This window comes from Anser cygnoides, chromosome 11 (genome assembly GCF_040182565.1).
Source record: "Anser cygnoides isolate HZ-2024a breed goose chromosome 11, Taihu_goose_T2T_genome, whole genome shotgun sequence".
Classification (NCBI taxonomy): domain Eukaryota; kingdom Metazoa; phylum Chordata; class Aves; order Anseriformes; family Anatidae; genus Anser; species Anser cygnoides.
This window is the reverse complement of record NC_089883.1, coordinates 8,932,044-8,951,428: the sequence shown is the minus strand read 5'-3', so window position 1 is coordinate 8,951,428 and position 19,385 is coordinate 8,932,044. Positions and strand designations below refer to the sequence as shown.

The following is a 19,385-nucleotide window of genomic DNA, read 5'->3' as shown; positions in this document are numbered from 1 at the left end:
AGCATATCCAAAGACCCGGACCAGCCTTGGAGTGAAAACCCAACCTCAGCCTCAACCACACGGCAACAGACTCTCGGGTATAAATAGTCGCAAGTGGGAAAGTGTAGGTGCAAACCGAGCAGGGAAGTAGGGTAGTCACTGTAAAAGGACAGTTTGCAGAGAGGATGAAAATCCGGCTTCGAAAGGCTGTTTCAGGGTGGAGGGAACATTAATTAAAACAAAAGAGGCAGAAGCTTAGCCTACGCGAAGGGTCATGGTAAGACTGCAGCCAGGATGGTTTATACCGTTTGAATCTGACCCTGTCTGGTCTTAGGCCATTGCATACACGATCATGCACTGATAACACGTATTCCTCATTTTTTCTGCCTTAATTTGTTCTGGCTTTATTGATATTATTTCAGTTGATATTAGTGACACGTGGCAAAAGTACTAATTAAACGATTCTGCATTACAAAAAAATTAGGCTTCCCACACAATGCATCATTTCCATTTAAAATGAATGGTGATCCTCCCTCCTCCTCTGACATTTTGTATTTGCCAAAAATAACTGCATAATTATAAGTTGTGTGCAAGAAACAGAAGGTAACATTCAAAGTTATTTTCCATATTTTTTACTTACTGTGTCAGAACTAGCAAATACAATCTATGGCTATTCTTTTATGCAAAATGGGCCAAGGCTAACCCATTTATGAACTCACAAAAATTGAAGCATACGCCCAGCCTGGGCAAACAAACAAGATGAAAAATAATAACGTGCAATGACTTTCCTTCAAGTTTCTCAGAGACAGATCACGCTCAGTCCATTAACTCATCATTTAACAAGTCTGTTTCATTTAGCTTGTTTGGGTTGGCATTCAATTAGAAATTCATGCACAGGAATATTTTTTTTTCCTTTTTAAAACAGAACACTTGCTGTATTTCAACCAGTAAACACCAGGAGGGAAAGCGGAAGCTGCAAGACAAGCCAGAGCTACGCTGAAGCCAGGCACGGTAACACGGACCTAGGCAAAACACCTGCACGTGGAGCTGCACCAGAATATCCTCACTCGTTATTAGTTAAAAGGGCTTGGTAAGGCTCTGACATTTTGTGGCTCAGCAGGAAAGCAAAGAGCCAACTGGGTTGCTCTCAATTTGTTCCAGTACAAGCTAAAATAACAAAACCAAACAAACAAAACCACCACCAACAAACAACACGCGTCACTGCACCATTAGCTCTACCGGGATTCCGATTATGTCTAAATTCTGTTGCATCTGCCTCCGCACTAAGACTTGAATTCTTTCTGCACAGAAAGCAAAACGCTCTCATGCAACCACCCCTTATTTCCTGCACTGCTCCACGTGCCGGATGTCCCCGTGACTGTGCCTCAAACCGAACAGCTGAATCGAGGTTCCTTGCACTGCCAGTCCCCTCTTGGGAACCGCCCCGAGCCTGTCCACTCATCAAGTGCAAAGGGAAACCATTTGAGTCAAACTGTCCTACAAATTGTCCCTTTTAATTTTTTTTTCTTTTAAATCTCCCTGCACCATTTTTACGTCTTTCCGTGCCATCCTGACCAGCCATGACCATCTCTGGATGCTCCAAGCTCCCTGCAACAGGAAGCTGCGGATGCTAGAAGGCTGTACGAGCCTGCCCAAAACAGTGGAAAGGAAACATGCTGAGAGGTGTTCAGTACAAATGTCATGCCTGGCTCAGGAAGGCTCTGAGTCACGCATGGCTGAGGGGTGGGAACGTACCCAGGGGAGCACCACACATGCTTGCCCTGATTTTATACTCCTTCAAGCATCTGCTGTGGCCAATGCTGGAAAAAGGCATGCTGAGCTGGATGAACCTTTTGTCTGGGACAGGACAGCCAGGTTGTACATGATGAGCAGGGCACACCATGTTTCTCAAGCTTGCTTCTTCTCCAGAGGTAAGAAATTAGCCAACTCCCAATTTATTTCATAAATAATCAAATTAAGTATTTGCCATAGCACGTCCTTACTCTTGATGACCGATTACTTGTTTTATATGGACATTGCTATTTGTCCTTCCTCAAGCTCTTCATCTTGTTTCATTTTCCTGTTCTGCAAGATAATTGTCCAAAGATATTTACAAGCTAACGTGCTTTAATAAATTCCTATGCAACTGTTTTATGAGAAATAAATAATAGCAATATGTGTAGATAAACTACTGAGCAGTTACTATGCCATCATTTGTGACTTCACTATTAAATAAGTAATCTGAAGATGAGTGAATAAAAACAACAGTTCACTTCTATCAAGAAGTCTGGCTTCTTGCTGTCTGTCTAGCCATTTTTTTTCCAGCAACAGAACCTGGTTTAGATTTTGGCCAAAGTTCAGTGGTTGCACATGAACAAAATCAATTTGAGTTCAAATGTCAATTTGCAGAAATTGTTTTGAAATTACCATTAAGGTAATTATAATGGTACAAGCAAGAAAAGCCTCACTATGGTTCCCTGGAGTTCACATCAACAATACAACAGTGCTCTCCTTTCACAGAGGTAGCCTCCTCTGAGCTCCTATCGACCTCATAAAAACATACCGAATAGCTGTAAATATGCAATGAAATAAAGGTAATGGGTAATAAATCTGCCTACAAGATTGACCTTAACGAAATGCAGACTGGGGTAGCCTAGCTTTCCTAGGAATCCAAAGCCTTCTCTTGACTATTTCACTTTTCATCCTGACCTAGAAATGCACATTAAAGTCAGATTACGTGACTTGAGAATCAACACCACTTGATTCTTGTCCATATTTTCTGTAAAGCTACCTATGGTAAATCAGCTCTCAGATTTCATGAGCATGCAAGGCAGTATTTATGCATATAGTTTTTGATTTGACTTGGAAGAACTTTAACAAGACTTTTCTTAAACATTGAGCAGAGACTTTCTTGTGAATGAATTCATGTGTGGTCCCCTCTTAGCTGTTTCACATAAATATTCTTTTAATCCATTTTCATTGAGGTGGACAGGCACAGTAAGCATGGTCTAAGCTCACAGGTACAAGTATTTACATTATTTATCCTAAACTTAAAACTGCAACTCTGAGAGCCAGACCAAGAAGCGGTGTCTCGTGCCTTAACTGCCCACTACAACAGAGCACAGGTCAAACACCCAGAGAAACCACCACTGGTGGTCAGTTCACTGAGCCAAGTCATCAAGGGATGCTAAGGAAGACGATGAAAGATCTGAACGAAGTACCTTTGAGGAAGCAATGTCTGTCCAACAATGTAAGACTGAACTGACCACTGCTGCTGTGGCAGTGGACCACGAGCTGTCCTGCAAGCCACTAAGATGGGGTCAGAGACCTGAGCCTTCTGGATGCGCCCACACACAGGGAATCCAGTCCCACTGCGTGTAGAAAGCTCAGGAACAACACAGTCCAACTACAAAGATACAAAATTTAGACCACTCCAATTTAAATTATTAGTTGTAAATCACTTACTCATATCCTTCAAATGCCTTTATTATTTATTAATTTATTATTATTTATTACAAAGATTTTTTTAAGTTTGCCTCAGAAGAGTATGTTAATTCTAAATTCTATTCAGAACAACAACTCCTGTTACCAAATACTTAATTATCAGTGTATTTACAGTGTCCTTAGGCACTGTTGGGTAATCACAATTCTGTTGTTTCCATTAAACAATATTTTATTGATAGCACTAATGACTTCAGTTCTGCTCGATCAACAAGCAAATGATGCCTATTTGATATTACGATAATTAATTGGCCTTTCAGGTGTTTCCACATCCCTATTTATTACTACAAGTAAGAATATTTGTGTGAAATACCCTAAAAAGAATATCAGTATGCATCACAAAATATGTTCTAAAAATAGTATGATTTCCTGTTTCTCCTTTTTCCTCAAAATTTCTTAAGCAACGTTCTCTGCGAAAAAATTGGTGAGGAAAAAAAACACACTTAGCTCCATTTAAAAAACCCAGCCTGAGCCTTGAGTATTAAATACCATGTTCATTTTATCCCTCACTGAAATTCCTGCAAGTAAAAGGTTTTCTGATTGACATCTCTTTTAATTTTTCTTTCTAGAGGTGGAAAAAAACACCTATCTTCACTTTTCCATAGCAGAGACGAGGATCAAAAATTTCATACCACTTGAACAAGATGCACAAGTGAATAGACTGGTCGTGATCCATTATTTCAAGCCATTCTTTTTCTAAACTCCAGGCACAACTTATGAAGCTCTGTAGTCCAGCCTTTAGATCACGGAAAAGGTCTGTGGACAGGGAAATTCCAGATTCAAATCTGACTGGACCTCAAAAAGATGCCTGAAAAGTATCCACCAGTCTACCTCCAGCCTACAGACTGCACCGTTCAGGGCCCTGGTTGTGTTCAGTTTAACCTCCGGCAGAGGACAGCCTTAGGAACATCTTCTGAAACTCCCACCGCTCTGACATACCAACCTGTATTAGCAGTAGCCCATGTCTTTGAAGAAGAGTTTCCCCAAAAGCTGATTTTTTCTACCTTCCAAAAAGGCTACAAACAAAGGTCTTAATGATTTTTCTACCCAGCACTGCCCCAGGATCATTAATTACACTGTTTAGAACAGTCTGCCTTCTAGGTAATTTCAAGCATTACATCTTTCATGTCTGCAAATAAAAATATAATAGAAGCCCACAGGCTTTTGGAAATTCAACAGTACCTGCATTTGCATTTTTTTGCTTTACTTTCTAGAGTGTTTCATTCCCACACATGCCCCAAAGAGAACACCCCAACAATATGGAGTCAGGGAAATCTTGATAGGCATATAGTAAATACAAAATACTGCTATGCTCTGCTGCAGAAGGTTCCTTGGTGTTACATTTATTGAATGAATACTGAATCTTATACTTTGCTTTTGTCAGAATTACCGATTTTAAAACAAAAACAATTATGGTTCCAAGTAAGCTCTGCTGGGCTTTCAAGAAGCGTTCTGCTGTAAAAGCGATACTCTTGTTGCTTTTTCAAAATTACAAAGCACAAGAATTTACTGGATGTTCACGGCCTCATGTTCACGTTAAATATGATCTGACTGACATCCGTTACAAGCCCCTTGTTCACAAAACTATACAGACGGTTCTGTGGATACACCAAATACGGGAGCGAAGAACGACACCGAAAAAAACTCACTACAAACAAATCGGATGTTTGTCAAAAAACAAGCTGAGTATTTGTCTATAAATATTGATCAAATTCAATTTTTAACTTTCATATTTGCTGATGGAAGAGCAGCACAGACGAGTACAAAGGACATATACAATTACTCCGAATGCCAAACGTGGCAACTGTGTCCCAGCTACTACAGGAACTCTACAGAACAAAGCAAACAACTGTTAGCAGCCCAAGGCATTAACCAACAAAAAAAAAAATCACCACAAATACCTTACTGTTACATTTCAACATTAGGACAAATCATGATTTGATTTCTGAAAACGTATTTACTTGAAATCAAGTTTCTCTGAAAGAGCAGTTTGAGTTAACATACCAACCAAATACCCCCTATAATGCATTTTCCTACTTTTTGGATTCAGCTCTCAAACATGTAACACTTGAAAAATTACTCATTCACTCTATTTTTCATACGGTTTTTTGATTTTTGTGTGTACACAAAGCAATCAATATTTTGCTCTCAACCTTAATTCAAACTGTACCTGGCTGAGAACAAACCAACATGTTTTCAAATGCAGATTGAGTGACCATAAGTCAAGAGAGCAAGGAGTGAGTTGTAAAGCCTATATTAAGATTTTATAGCCAGGTCGATGATTGGTAGTTTAGCAATGAAATAGCTATCCATCTGTGCTTGTGGGTATACTTTCCAAAGACACTAAGAAAACATGTTATCCCAACATCATAGCTACCATATAAAGAAAATACAAATTAATGGTTATTAGTGTGCCTAGAATAAATAATATTTGTTGTTTCCAAGGCAAAAGAAAATGTATATTTTGCTTTTTATCTCCCCTTCTTCCCAATGAGAGGGAAATATTCTTCGGTAGACCAACATAATACAGGTCTGTTATTAAAATATTATTAATTACATAACAATGAAAATATATATATATTCAGGCACTCCACACTGTCCTACAGATATGTTATTTTATAACCCATTGTAACTGAACTGATTTCACAGATGCACATAAAAAAACCATCCCAGAATACACAGACTTATAAGCAGGACAGGCAAATTGGAAATAAGAGAACTGAAACAAAAATCAAATGACTGGTAACTCTGGCACGCGGCTATTACTTGACTTGTCAGAGGTTAAGTAGAAGTCTGAAATCAGTTTGAACCCTGGCTAGTGACTGTATCACAAGTCTGTCTTCTTTCCCCGGTTACTTCTCAGACAGGAGGTAGCCAGCCAGCAATAAAACTGAAAAATGCAGGCAGCTTGTAACAGCCAAGAATTCTCCTGCACTGTGAGAATTTATTGGTCTCCAAAACTCTTATTCATAATTACCACAGTCGCTTTGAATTGAGCAACGATGAAAGAACATTTTGTCCTGAAGATCATCTTGGAAAACCAATCCCAAGAAGGGGGTACAGGTGGAGCTGCAGTGAGCTTTGGTGCATTATGAACAGCCACACACTCCATCCCAAAAGATGGAGCCATGACCCCACACACCCCAAAACCTTCACCACATGTACGGTCCTCCTTGAGCAAAGCCAGGACTGGTTCTGCCTGCGTCCTACTTGGTTACACCAAGGGCAGGAAAGGTTTTGCACAGCATCAGTAGGTGAGGCAGAGCCGCTTCCTTAATGACATCTCAACCTTTTCATCAAAGCAGTCAGGTAGCGCTTTAGAGGAAGAGTAGGAAAGCATGTGCCAGCTATGCGAGTAATGAATAGTTTTCCTCAAGCAAAACATAATTCAGCATGAACTTCACGTAAATGTTCTTTCCACCCACCCACAGATCTCCAACTGATTCTATCCAAGCAAAATGCCAACAAGTAAAACCACCTATCCCTTAATTTGGTTATTGTACCCCAGCATTAAGATTTTATTTTACAGCACCTTCCTACAGCTGCCTCACCTCAAAAACTACTTAGATATTTCCATGGTCCCCTTTTTTAAAACACACGTGGAACCTGGAGGGAGAAATACAAACAGCAAAAGGGAAAACTCTGGAGAAATCTGGCTGGTATGCTTACAGTATGTGTGGCTAGAATGCCTATCTCAAGGTCATCGGAATACGGCAAAAGAAATTCAGATTGGCAGCTTTCACTAAAATGTTGAAATCTTAAGCCTTAATTCCATTTACTGTTGAGAACCAAAGGGCTAACGTAGCTGAAGGAGGACACCATTTAAAAAATAAAAATAATAAAAAAAAGTAAGTCTTGAGCCAGCAAATACTTTGGAAACTTACAATGATAAGTTGTTTGCTGAGCAGAAGAGTAGCAAAATTTACTTGATTTACTACTACATCTCAGAGAGCACGGGTTCATTTGTTATATCAGGAAGACATCACAGACCATGCCAAGTAGAGGAGTACTTGATTTCTGTTAGAAGAAATAAAACTAACAACGGCTATCATTCAAGAACCAAGTCTCAAGCTTAAATAACCTACAAGAGGAACAAAAGACTCTTATAAACCTACGTACTTCACAACGCCCATCACCTACAAAGAAGGTAGAAAATTCTCTGTTGCAGTCTTAATCCGTAAGCATCCATAATGGAAGTGTTACACTTTATTCTTAAATGTTTGTGACAGACAAAATTTTGGACAGGGGTTCCATGTAGCACAAGTCTGATCTGCCATGTTTTGTTGGTAGTGAAAATCCAGCTGAGCCTCACCTGCGTAACAGGAGAACATTTCTCTCCTTAACTCATAGCATGGACAACTTCTGGCAGAGAACCTGCAGAGACCTTCCACATTTTTCAGCACCAGAGCACAAGTGTAAGATTTGGATTCTGCAGACTTCAACACGTGACTTTTGGGGAAGATATTCATGTTTATTTGAAACACCCTTAATCCCACAGTCCACTGTCCTCTTTGCTGGAAACCACCGCCATGATGAAGAACAGAAGATGCCCTCAACACACCGACTGCGAATAGTCGGTGCTCAGAGACAGACGTCGCCCAAACCTGCCCCATGAGCCTTTAGCTTACACGGGGGCAGTGGTGCAGTGGAGGGGGAGCACAGCACCTCCAGCCCACTCAGCACCACGGCCGGGCACCTCCAAGAGCCGGGCAGGAGGGAAGCCATCCATCCTCCTGTGGGGCAGGCACAGACCGACCTCTTCCAGCCAAACTGTGCCTCACGGCCAGAGAAGGTCTCAATACCCCCTCCACGACTATTTTTTACGGGAAACTTTTTTGGCTTGATAAAATTTCTACAAGAAAGGAGCTGAAGAATAATTACTAGGACTTCAGCCCACCTTTTAAACGTGCCCACACATTCAGAAGCTATTCTTATTTTCCAGTCTTCGTAAAAGAGCTTGAAAACGCACCCGTGTTTTTCTCAGTGATGGTTCATTTACTTTAATTTCAACAATGAATGTGCATACTTCAAACCTTCACTGGTAAGTAAAAATACAATGCAGCTAAGATGCAATTGCTGCTCCCACAAACCTGATCTCCCAGCAAATTAAATTTCACCTTTTTTTCCATGAAAACATCAACAAGATGAATTAGTAAAAGAATATTTATCCCAGGAACACCGAAACCTTTACATACTTCCAATAATTTACCTTTGTATTCCTATGGCTGCTGAAAATCCCGAAAAATAAAGGGAAGTTTTCATTATGCAGCCTTGTTTTCTACTGGTCAAATCACTTCTTATTACAGAAAGTGCAGAGCAAGGTGACACAGCTATGCACAGACAACCAGTCAATCTCTTAAGATGCCCTAAAAAAATAAATTGTCAGAAACCACCGGTGTCCCCATATACTGTGACATGAACAGGACTCATGGGGGCAGTCAGATCGACCCCTGTTTCTCTGAGCCTCCGCAGGCCTCTGCTGGATGAGCTGCCTCTCCGTGGCTGTGAACACAGGAATTCAGCATCTCAAAACCAAGCTTTTCTAGCTGACAATACTTCCAGGCTCTGAAGCTGGACTCCAAACGGAGCTAGCAGCTTTGCCTGCTGGACACAGAACAAGGGATCTCCAGCTCTTCTGGAGCCATACAGGCTCTGCAGTACCAACAGCACCACATTTTTTTGGTCAATAAACAGCTCAAACATGACTCAGAGGGCAGTGACACACGGTAGCTAGTGCCATTTTATAGCTAATTTTATGACTCGAATCCTCTTCCTACAGCTCCTGTTATAAAACCAGCACCTAATTTCAGGTGTCTGACTTGCCCTGTGATGACAAGGGTCACAGGGCTTTGGGAAGACGAACCACCTTCCAAGTGACAGAGGCTCAGCAAGTTCAAACACTGGTCTCATTCTGACATGCTGGTCAGCCACCTAACTACCACCCCGGCCCTCTTCAGGACATCGCTGAATAACTTAAAGATTCATGCTGGATGCAGTCTGTTTTTACCTGTCGTGGTAATATGTGGAGATTGGGGATGCGCTGGGCAAAGCACCACCCAAGTAACAGAGGACAACCTGCATTCTCAAAAGAACTGAACTGTAAATTAAATACGATTTGAAACTACTGACGTGATCTATACACGAGATGTTACTTTAATTCTCTTTGCATTCAAAATAGCCTGTTTTACCTCAAATTTTAAAATTGTTTCCAGCTCTGCTTGATTTTCCATCCAGACATTATAGGCAATGCAGTTTTAAAAATACATGCATTGCAAGAACATGTCACAGCACCCAGATGTCCACCTACCCTTCCTAATGGAGAGAGCCAGCAGCAACCAGTCCCTCAGGTTATTTACCTGCATGAAATTGTGTTCTGGATTATTACTGGGAAAGCACTGGAGAACATTTTTCAAAACCAGGCCTGTGTATTCCATAGAAACAGATTTTGCTTTTACCTCTGAGGAATACAAATATGCAGTGTTTTTGTCCTTTGCAGCTCAGTGATTTACTGGCATGCCTCTTCCCATAAAATATTTGCATATATCTGAGAGTCGAACTGTTCTGATACATTCTGTTTGCCAGGAAGTGAACGCTTCAGTTCAGTGTAACTGAACATTTAAAACAAGGACAGGCACCAGGACAAATGGCAGCATAATTAACATACCAATGAAGAGCCAGTTGTTAATTACTACCCATTTCAGGCATTCTGTATGAGCAACTTACCTGAAAAGCCTTCCCATCTGTATGCTGGCAAAGCCAGTAATTAAACAATTCAACACCCCTTTTCCTCGATTGGAGAAAAAATATGTAATTATTTTATATTATTCTATTTGTCACATGCAGTTGACATTTAGATGAGAAAAACAGCAGCAGCCCAAATCTAAACATTTAAAATTAACGTTATGAGCTGTCCTTGAACAAAACAGCAACATATATACATGTAGAGAATATGTAAACTAATAGATAGTCCTAATTTGAGCCAATTGATTATACCTTGTAGTAGCTGCTCCATTACATAAAAGGCTTCACAGTTGCTACTCAGAAGAAGACGGACTTTTCTTTAAGGAGTTGCTATCAACAGAATGGAGACAACTTATAAACTGTTGAAAGATTTGAGAGAAGCAGCAGTACAATGCCAGGACTCATTTACATTTAGACAAGAGTAACTGAGAAGCCAACGCACAGCTCAGCTCAGCACCACAGTCAAACTGTGGCAGTCACAGGAGTCGTCCGAGAGGCAGGGGCACACAAGTGGAACGCAGAATCGAAACCGGGGGACAGAAATGTGGGAGGTAGATTGGCAGAATGGAAATAAAAACTGACAGAAGACAGGAGGAAGCAGAAAATTTAGAAACGTTCGTGAAAATGCAGAACATCCAAAAGAAAGCATTTCTCTTTCTCCACGTGCAGATGGCATTGCCCAAGGAGGACTAGCATGCTTCGGGTACAAAAAAAGGAAATGACATCTATCCTGAAAGCAGCTTCTAATTCATTACCCATTGCATGACTATGGTCATTAATTCACGTAAACGATAAACCCAAGACAGATGAAAGATAGTTTATTAATGTTGCCTTTTTCAACATAAATCCATTTGAAATGCTGACTACTCAAGGTAAAGTTGCAATCACCTCTTCTGAAAAACATGGTGCTCTATGCCCGGTACTGAAGTTCCAAACCACGCAACTTACTCATCTAAAAGGCCAGTATTTGCTAAAATCCTGCAACACTTTGTGACAAAAATACTCCTTCAGAAGTAGGCAAGAAGGGGGAATTTGGTCCACGTGAGTTTATCCAACCAATTCCTTTTCACTACTAACTTGATATAAACAACAATGACTGAAAAAGCAAGAAAACCAAAGACAGGTATGAGAGCATCAGATCTACCAGTTCGAAGATCTTCCAAGATCATGTGCTGACTAAATAGGGCAATTGTTTTTATTTCATCAACCAAAAGTATTCCTTCCATACTCAAATTAATTTGGATAAGCAGTTATCTAAATTGATATTGTGGTGTTTTTGTTTTTGTTTTTTACTTTTACAATAGAAGATGAAGAATGATTCACTTTTAGCATTCTTTTTCTTTGGTTACAATGTGCATCCACTTTGGATTATAACCAAAAGCTAAAACGTAGGGCAACAGCCTTACGCAATTTTTCTCTTCCTTGTTACACAGAATGCAGGCTACACGTGGGGCGGCAGGAAATGCTTTGCATTCGAACAAAGGAAACATTGTCGGCAAGAATAAACAAGTACCAATTGTTTATATACTGAGCGGCCACCCAAGTTCTCCGAAATTTCAGAATTTCTGCCTCTTTGGTCCAACGCATCTGTTTTCTTGCACAAACTATCTTAGCAAATGGGTGAAGGAGCACCTTTGTATCTTCAGATTTCTTTCCCCCATGGCTGTTATTGAGCCTGCTCTTCAGTCAGCAGCAGAACCTAGTTTGGGCTGGTGTGCAGGGATCCGTGGTGCTGGCCAGGCAGAGCAGCCCCATCCTCATCCACCTCTGAATGCTGCTGGCCACCCAAAGGGACGCTTCCACAAGGCGGACTGGAAAATCTGCAGAAGACCTACAAGAACTGAGATGTACATCCCCACGTCCTAAACTCAAGGCCCCTCTTTCCCCCTTCTATTGCAAAATGTTAATAGCATTATACTTTCTTCAGTTAGCACTGAATTAACGCATTTCCATTCTTACTTGTCAGTTATGAAGCAGTAAGTCTAAAAAAATTACCCTAAACTATACACACATCTGATCTTCACAAGCCATTTAAGCATAATCTCTGAATTCATCTTCATAATGACAGCCCCATTTCTGTCCTCTTAATAGCAATAATCACTAACTCAAAGGTGTTATTTTGCCTTGATTGTTTTGAAATGGCTGTTTTTTCCTTTCCTACCTAATCTCTACAGCAATTTTTCTTACTGGAAAGAAAAAACAGCAGTACCATCTGGTATCACAGGAATCAGCAATATCTGTTTTGTTTTGCATTTTTATTAAGAGGAACGGGGAAACATTATTCTATTTGAAAAAATATTTGAAACTAACCACAAGCTGCATATGCAAATTTTAAATAAATATTCTGTGATAGAAGAGATACTTTAAAATATAATGCTTTGGAATCCCTGTAGATTAGAAACACCAAAAAATTACATTTCTTCAATGCAAGTTACTGTTCTGTACACAGTCCTGACGGTCAAAACATTATCACAGAACAGTTCAATAGGCATTATCACCTCACCCCACTGTTTGACTGAAGTAAGACTGAAGACAAGTTCTGCAGAAAGAAAGAAATGAAAACAAAAGGAAAAGATCTGTAGTTTAAGGATCCCATTAGCTAATGAGTGTTCAGCTTTTGAGTTTCAGCATTATCCTAGAAACAAGACTACGTTTTTGCATCCCAGAAACATTAGGGCCCATTATAATCCCCATCAGTAGAACACTCCATTTACTCCCCAGGATGCTGTCAAATTGATTTTGGAGTTTACTGGATAGTCTATATTGTAATGATGGGCAAAGCTGTTACTACCGTAGCAATAAAACACAACAAATTTGGGGCTCAGCATTGAATAGACACTTTTGAAATCTAAAACACCAAATTAGATTTTTTAATCATCAATTTTTAAGCCCTACCAAAGCTAAAAAAATAAAAAGAATTGCCAGGCTGTCAAAGCCAATTCCTTTGTGGGAACATGGAACGTGGCAGCAATAAACCCCTTCCACATTTTCTAACATCTTAGCACCCTGAGTGCAATGCAAGGCGGGCTAACAACCCACTTCATTCCCAGAGGGACCAGCTGGAACGGGAGAATGATTTATCTCCACCTTGAACTCCCACGAGAAGCGAATGGACACCGACCAAACCAGCTCCCAGAACCCACGCACTTGCCTAAGACAAGAAGCCAGATGCAGGGCTGAGTTACACGTGTTCATTCATACAACATGAAGTTTGCTGCTAACTCGTTACAAACTGCAAGTGGAAAGTGCTCATTTAATTGTCTTTCCTTGAGGATCAACCTCAGGCGTTTGTTTTTTTTTAAATCCTGCATTAGCCATCGGCTAGAAGGATGCGCAGTCAGCTGCTGTGGTTGTGAGAGGGAGGCTTTAAGCCCCAGCAGCACACTTCTGCCGCTGCCCAGCACCTCTCTCAATCTCAACCCAGCTCTGACAGATGCCCTTGCGAGCCAGGTAGGTTGCTGTACATACTGTCAGACCTTGGACTCTCTGCTGAAAAAGAAATCATTACAGGAGCTTTGGTGACTATGTGAACAACCCAGCTACTGTTTGGTTTTGTTTTTTCAATTAAATATAAGAATACAATCCTAAAGATTCACAAAAGCTTCAAAGATGGCCAAAACCACCCTAAGGGAACTGCCCTCTGGTGTAACTCTGGATAAGCTCTGAGTGTTTAATCTCAATATTTCTACAGATTCGGTGTATGAGTGTGTGGCATTTGGCAGTGTATCTGTGGGTGCTACCTAGGTTGCCCCTTCCACCTGGGGAAGAGCTGAAGGGGTAAAGCCAGCCCATTTCCCATCTCCTAAGCACAACAAAGTTGCTGCTCTGGCACCATCCGTAAGACTGAGCCAACTTAGTCACCCAAGGCCAGATAAAGTCTCAGGAAAAGAAAATGTTGATTTCATTAAGAATTTCACGTTTTCATCCCAATTGGGCTCCTACAAAAACCACCACATCACATACTTCATCACAAGTTAAGCAAAATTTGACCCCGAAGTAGCAACAGTTACGGACAAGTTTGCATTCCAAAAATATATGTATTTAAAACAGACGTGGCACTAAGTTACTTTGCTGCAAGCAGTAATTTATGAAATGCTTGTTACACCTCCACATTTTTTTTGTTCTTAAAACCCATTTAATATGCCAATCTTATTTCAGGAGGAAATAAATTAACTCTGATGCTTTGTGCCAATGCAGATGAGCTTCCCACACACTTGTATTGTGTTTCACACTTCGGTTAGTCATCGAGATTACGACAAACGAACAAAGTACTTCTAACCAGATCCTATTCCTGAGGTTAAGTGTGCAGGAAGAGCAAGAAAAGAGATTATCTTACAGAGCCCCCAGTTCTCAGAGCAATGTCTCTTTGCAGCAATGGACGAGCACCTTCACCACAAAGACCTGTCAGCAGATGTGGCCGTATCCCTGTCACAATCCGGTCCTGACACTGCAGCTCCTGCAAGCCCTAACATGGACAGGCTGCAAACTGCTCCCACCCTGTTGCAAAAAGAGCAGGGAAATGGATAAATCTGCATCTAACGTGGGAGAGAACAGAACATCACAGAGCAGTGCACAATTCTGTACCAGGAGATACCACAGGGAAAGATTTCCACGTCCAGAATTACAGAATACCCAGCTTTTCTGTGTCTGATAATCCCCATTCCACTACCTAGAATATGACTAATGCCCCATGTATTTGTATTGTGGTAGCTGTAGGTTAATGTCCTGCCTAAATTATCAAATGTTATTAGAACCCCAGACAATTGCTTAATAAAAATTTAATCATATTGTAATTTCTAATCATCATTAAAGATGCTTAACAAGTTAATCTCTCTATTGTGCTCCCCTAACATCGTGGATCAGAAAGTCAGCTGGCGTAAGGCAGCACAGCTTCACCAATACTAATAGGGCTACTTTTGTTCTACACCAGCTGAGGATCTGGCCCCAAAAGAAAAAAGCAGCCTTAAAATCCTCTCAGTAAAGCTTTTGATTCTGCTTCTCTATACTGCTTTGTGGTTAATCTAAAAATAGAATAACAAAAGAAACAGATTATCATGTTAAAAAAATACAAGTCAAGATATGTCACGCACACAGCTCTATCTTCTGCTGTCCGTGGTAGAGCAAACGTAGCACTGCACCGCAGAGTGAAGTCTACTGTTCTCACCTCTTCACAGCTCAAAGTCTCCTCATTTTGACTTTGCCCATGCACAGCTACGTTTGTCTGACAGCAACGCTCATGCGCAGATAACATGGGAGGGTCGTTAATCGCTGGTGAATTGTCTGTCAGCCCAGATCTGCTCCAGCTGCCTAGACGAGGAGTGAGGAGACGCTCTGCAACCTCAGCCTCGCGGACGCACGTGTAGGCTCGTGCCAGGAAACCAACACGCTTCCTCATCCTTCCGGAGGACGGCAATCTGTGCTTGGAAGCGCTTGACGACCACACGGCAAGCCAGCCTCGTTGTGCTGGATCATTGCACTGCCAGCACGCTTGGCGCTCACATTCAGTATGTTTCCCATTGCTCTCCCTGAGTTCACAACACAAGCGCTCCCTGGGGCACAGGGGAACGACCGGGAAGCCCTGCTCCAAGGCTACCCTGCAGTGCGTGTGTACCCAAACTCCTGCAACCACATTTTTGGTGACTCCAGCTGCAGGTAGGTAGAAAAAGAGGTGGAAAAGGGTGGTGCCAAAGGGCCGCCAGGCTCTACAAATCCTCAGCAGTTTCTGCACAGACCTCTAAGCGATCAGTGCTGTTCCTTCTGTGCAGAGCTTGGAGGAGCAGACTGGACGAAGGCAAACCAAACTTTTCCCCAAAAAAAGCTGTTTGTATCCGCCCGTGCCTGCAAAACCGCTCACTGATTCTAGCTACATGTGCACGCACAGAAATTCTCCGTTTTCATGCATGACATGGTAGCCTGGAAGCTAAATAACACTCGTTTAATAACCTGTCATTAAATATTGATTTTCATTTAATACGTAGAATTCTGAAATGAAAACTCAATCTGATTGGCAAAGGTTTGTTGTTCCTGCTTACTTTATTGACACTTACTGAAACAAACAAACTGTGTACACCAAAAGGTTTACCTTCAGCGTGAAAGCTACAAGAACATTTGAACGACTGTTGACATTTCCTCCAGGAAGCCCTTAACAGTCAGAACTGAAACTGACCGAAAAATGGCAAAGCATCCCAGTATTAAAACAAATAGGACTGGAATCCACTTTTGATGAAAGTGTTCCTCATTCGTATTGTGCCCAGCACAAAATCCGCTGTTCCATTTGTGTTTAATGTTAGATACTCGACGATACAACACTTCATTGACCAAAGTACCTTACCGAAACACGTACTACGGCGCATCGCACGAGCCCACTCCACCACACACTTAACGAACCAGACATTGCGCCTCACAGACACACGTCGCCTCAGGGAACGTCTTAGCCCCACAAAGAATTTGAAGAGAAAACTTTAGTGAGTTCCTTCTGCTAATAAATTATTATTGGAAAATTGATTTATGGCATCTTTTGGCACGGAAACGGGAGCACACCAAAGAACCTGCCAGCCCTGAGGTGCTTTCCTTGGGTTTCGACGTGCCACTTTCCCTTCAGATAGCGTGGCTGGGACAGCAGCCAGGCACCAAAAACCGGGCGTAGGGCACCAGAGACCGGGCACAGAGCACCACAGACCGGGCGTAGGGCACCAAAGACCTGGCATAGGGTACCAAGGACCGGGCGTAGGGCACCATACACTGACAGCAGCCCCCGGCCCTCAGCCTCTCCCCGCTCCCCTCTGCCCCCAGGTGCTTATGCACAACTCCTCCGGGCTCCCGAGGTCTCCCCCGGGCTCGGTGCGAGGCCGCCCGCCCGCCCGCTCCTCCCGGCTGCCGACGGCCGCCGCCGGTCCCGGGGCGAGCCCGCTCCGAGCCGCGGGGGAGCGGGGAGAGCCGCGGGGCTGTCCCCGTCCCGGTCCCGGTCCCGGTCGCCACGGGCGGTGTGTGCCTACGGCGGGCCGGGGGCGTGTGGTGCGGCGGGGCCAACGTGGGGCGAGACGGAGACCCTGCGGCGCAGGGGGGCAACGGCAGCTACTCACCGGGAGGGTTTACAGCCGCCGGCGTTGCCATCTTGTCTCTGAGAAGGATTAAGACAAATGCATAGAGGGGAGGAGGGATGCTCTGAGCAGCCCGGGGGAGGCGGGGGAGGGAGAGGCAGCCGGGGCGAGGCGAGGCGAGAGGGGCGCCGCGGCTGCTCCCGCCCCGGGGACCCGGCGGCGGCGGCGCTCCCCGCTCCGTGCGGGGCGGCCCAAGATGTCCGATGGCCCCGCGCCGCGTCTGCTCATGCGCCGCGCTCAGTGAGCATGTGCCGGGCGGCCGCACATGTGCGCTGGGACCGCGCCCGAGCGGGACCCCCGGCCGCCGCCCCCCGGGAAGAGCGGCGGGCGAACGCCCGTCGCCGGTCCCGGAGCAGCGGCCCCGCTCGGGACTCGAACCCGCGGCCCCGGGAGCGGCTCCTCGCCCGGCGCGCAGCCCCTTGAGGGAGAGGTCTCGAGCCCAGGCCCGCGCGCGGGCGATGAGGCGCGGCCGTGTGGGCGCCGCTGAGGGGGCGCCGGCACCGGCATGCCGCGGGGGCTTTCTCCGCTTGGCAGCGCTGTTTCTGGGGGTCCCAGCCAAAAATGCAGCCCTGGGCACGGGGGTGGCGTTGGGGTGGGTCGGGTGTGAAGCATGCCCCAGAGGTTTTGAGGCGTGGTGGTGTGCCTCGCCTGTGTCTGAGCTCAAGATGGAAGATCTGGGGCTTCAAACGGATCATAGTATACAGAAACTTCTCGGTCCATTATTAATAATATGATTTTCCCGTATTACTAATGAAAATGTAGTAACTGATGTAGTTCCTCAGTATGAAAAAGACGACAAACACAATTCAGACAGGCCACTCCGCTCCTCATGGGATCCATATGGATTATAGTTGTGTTGCGTCCTTTTAAAAATCAACAGTTTGCCTTACTCTGTGTTCACATTCAAGCATAAGTATAGCTGAACAACTGATCTTTATTACTCAGTTGGCATTTTAAGGCTTTCTGGTACAAACACAAGGACCATAAATGTATTCTTTTTAATGAAATCAGAGATTTTTCTTGTAATCTCATACCTCAGGGCTCCAAAATGAACCAGTATCACAGAATTAACAAACTTCAAGACTCACTGAAAGCTCTCAGTGTGATAACTGCAGCAGACACATGATATATATGTATAACACTAAAAAAGCATGCCTGTCTTGCAATGCCTCTGTCGTGCCCCCGTAACGCTGCGAAGGCCTGTTAATCGTTAAGCGGCTCCATTCGCCGTGCGCAGTTGCCCTGAACAGTCCTGCAGACTTTAAGGGCAGCACTCAGAGCAAAAAGTTGCAAATCAGTCCCTTGCTCTGCTGAATAAGTAACCTGCACCAGTTTCGCCATTAAGATGTAAATTGGCAGAAAGACCGAGAAAGCATGGAGGCTGTGTTTACTCATTTCCTGTAGATAAGTTTAATCAGCATGGCATTAAAATGCTCTTGCTTATCTAGAAAGTTTACTTTATCTTTGATTTATTGTGCTTTTGCCTGTGAGATGTTGAGCTCTTTTTCTAAGCATCTTACTGCCGTAGTGCCTCCTGATGCTGTGGAGTTTGGGATATTCTACAGTCATTCTAATTCCTGTGGTTTAAGGCACATATGCTGATAATACTAGGAGACTTTGTTAGCATCAGCAATTTTGTAAATATAACTTATTTTCATTCAGATAAAACTGTGTTACTGTGATTGTAGAGAACCTTGGTCACAGTATTTCTAGATTCTTACCTTTCGTGAGGAAAAGCCATGTTCCGAGTAGCTTACCCTGCAGCAGGAAATAGGGCATAGCTCAGTTCCTTTAGGTTCCTATTAAGTCCCTTATTCAAATTGTACAGGTAATGCTGCTCATGAAAGCCTTGCCGTGAGCCACATGGCATCAAGTTAAATACGTGCATAAAGGTGAAACAGCCAAACCCCTAACACAATAATGTTGATAAAATACCATTTGATAAAAACATGATTTATAGCATTAGGCACTTTTGAAGTGTCCTCTGAAGCAATTTTCAAGTATTCAGGGGTTAAGCCTTATCCCTCTCTTATCAGAATAGCATTAATAATTTCTATTTCATTT

The 19,385-nt window shown here is 43.1% G+C and overlaps 1 protein-coding gene across 5 annotated transcripts in view; it reads right to left on the bottom strand.

The window, feature by feature from the left end:
* ARNT2 (aryl hydrocarbon receptor nuclear translocator 2) overlaps positions 1 to 17,913 on the bottom strand; it is a 107,663-nt gene extending 89,750 nt beyond the window's left edge. For 4 of the 5 annotated variants that reach the window (XM_048072009.2, XM_048072010.2, XM_067003792.1 and 1 more), the window contains exon 1: positions 17,304 to 17,913. In XM_048072009.2, coding sequence (XP_047927966.1) covers positions 17,304 to 17,334 — 31 coding nt within the window. In that variant the 5' untranslated portion in view covers positions 17,335 to 17,913. The remainder of the gene's footprint in view (positions 1 to 17,303) is intronic. The other variant, XM_048072014.2, reaches the window with a different exon arrangement.
* Between the last annotated feature and the right edge of the window lie 1,472 nt (positions 17,914 to 19,385).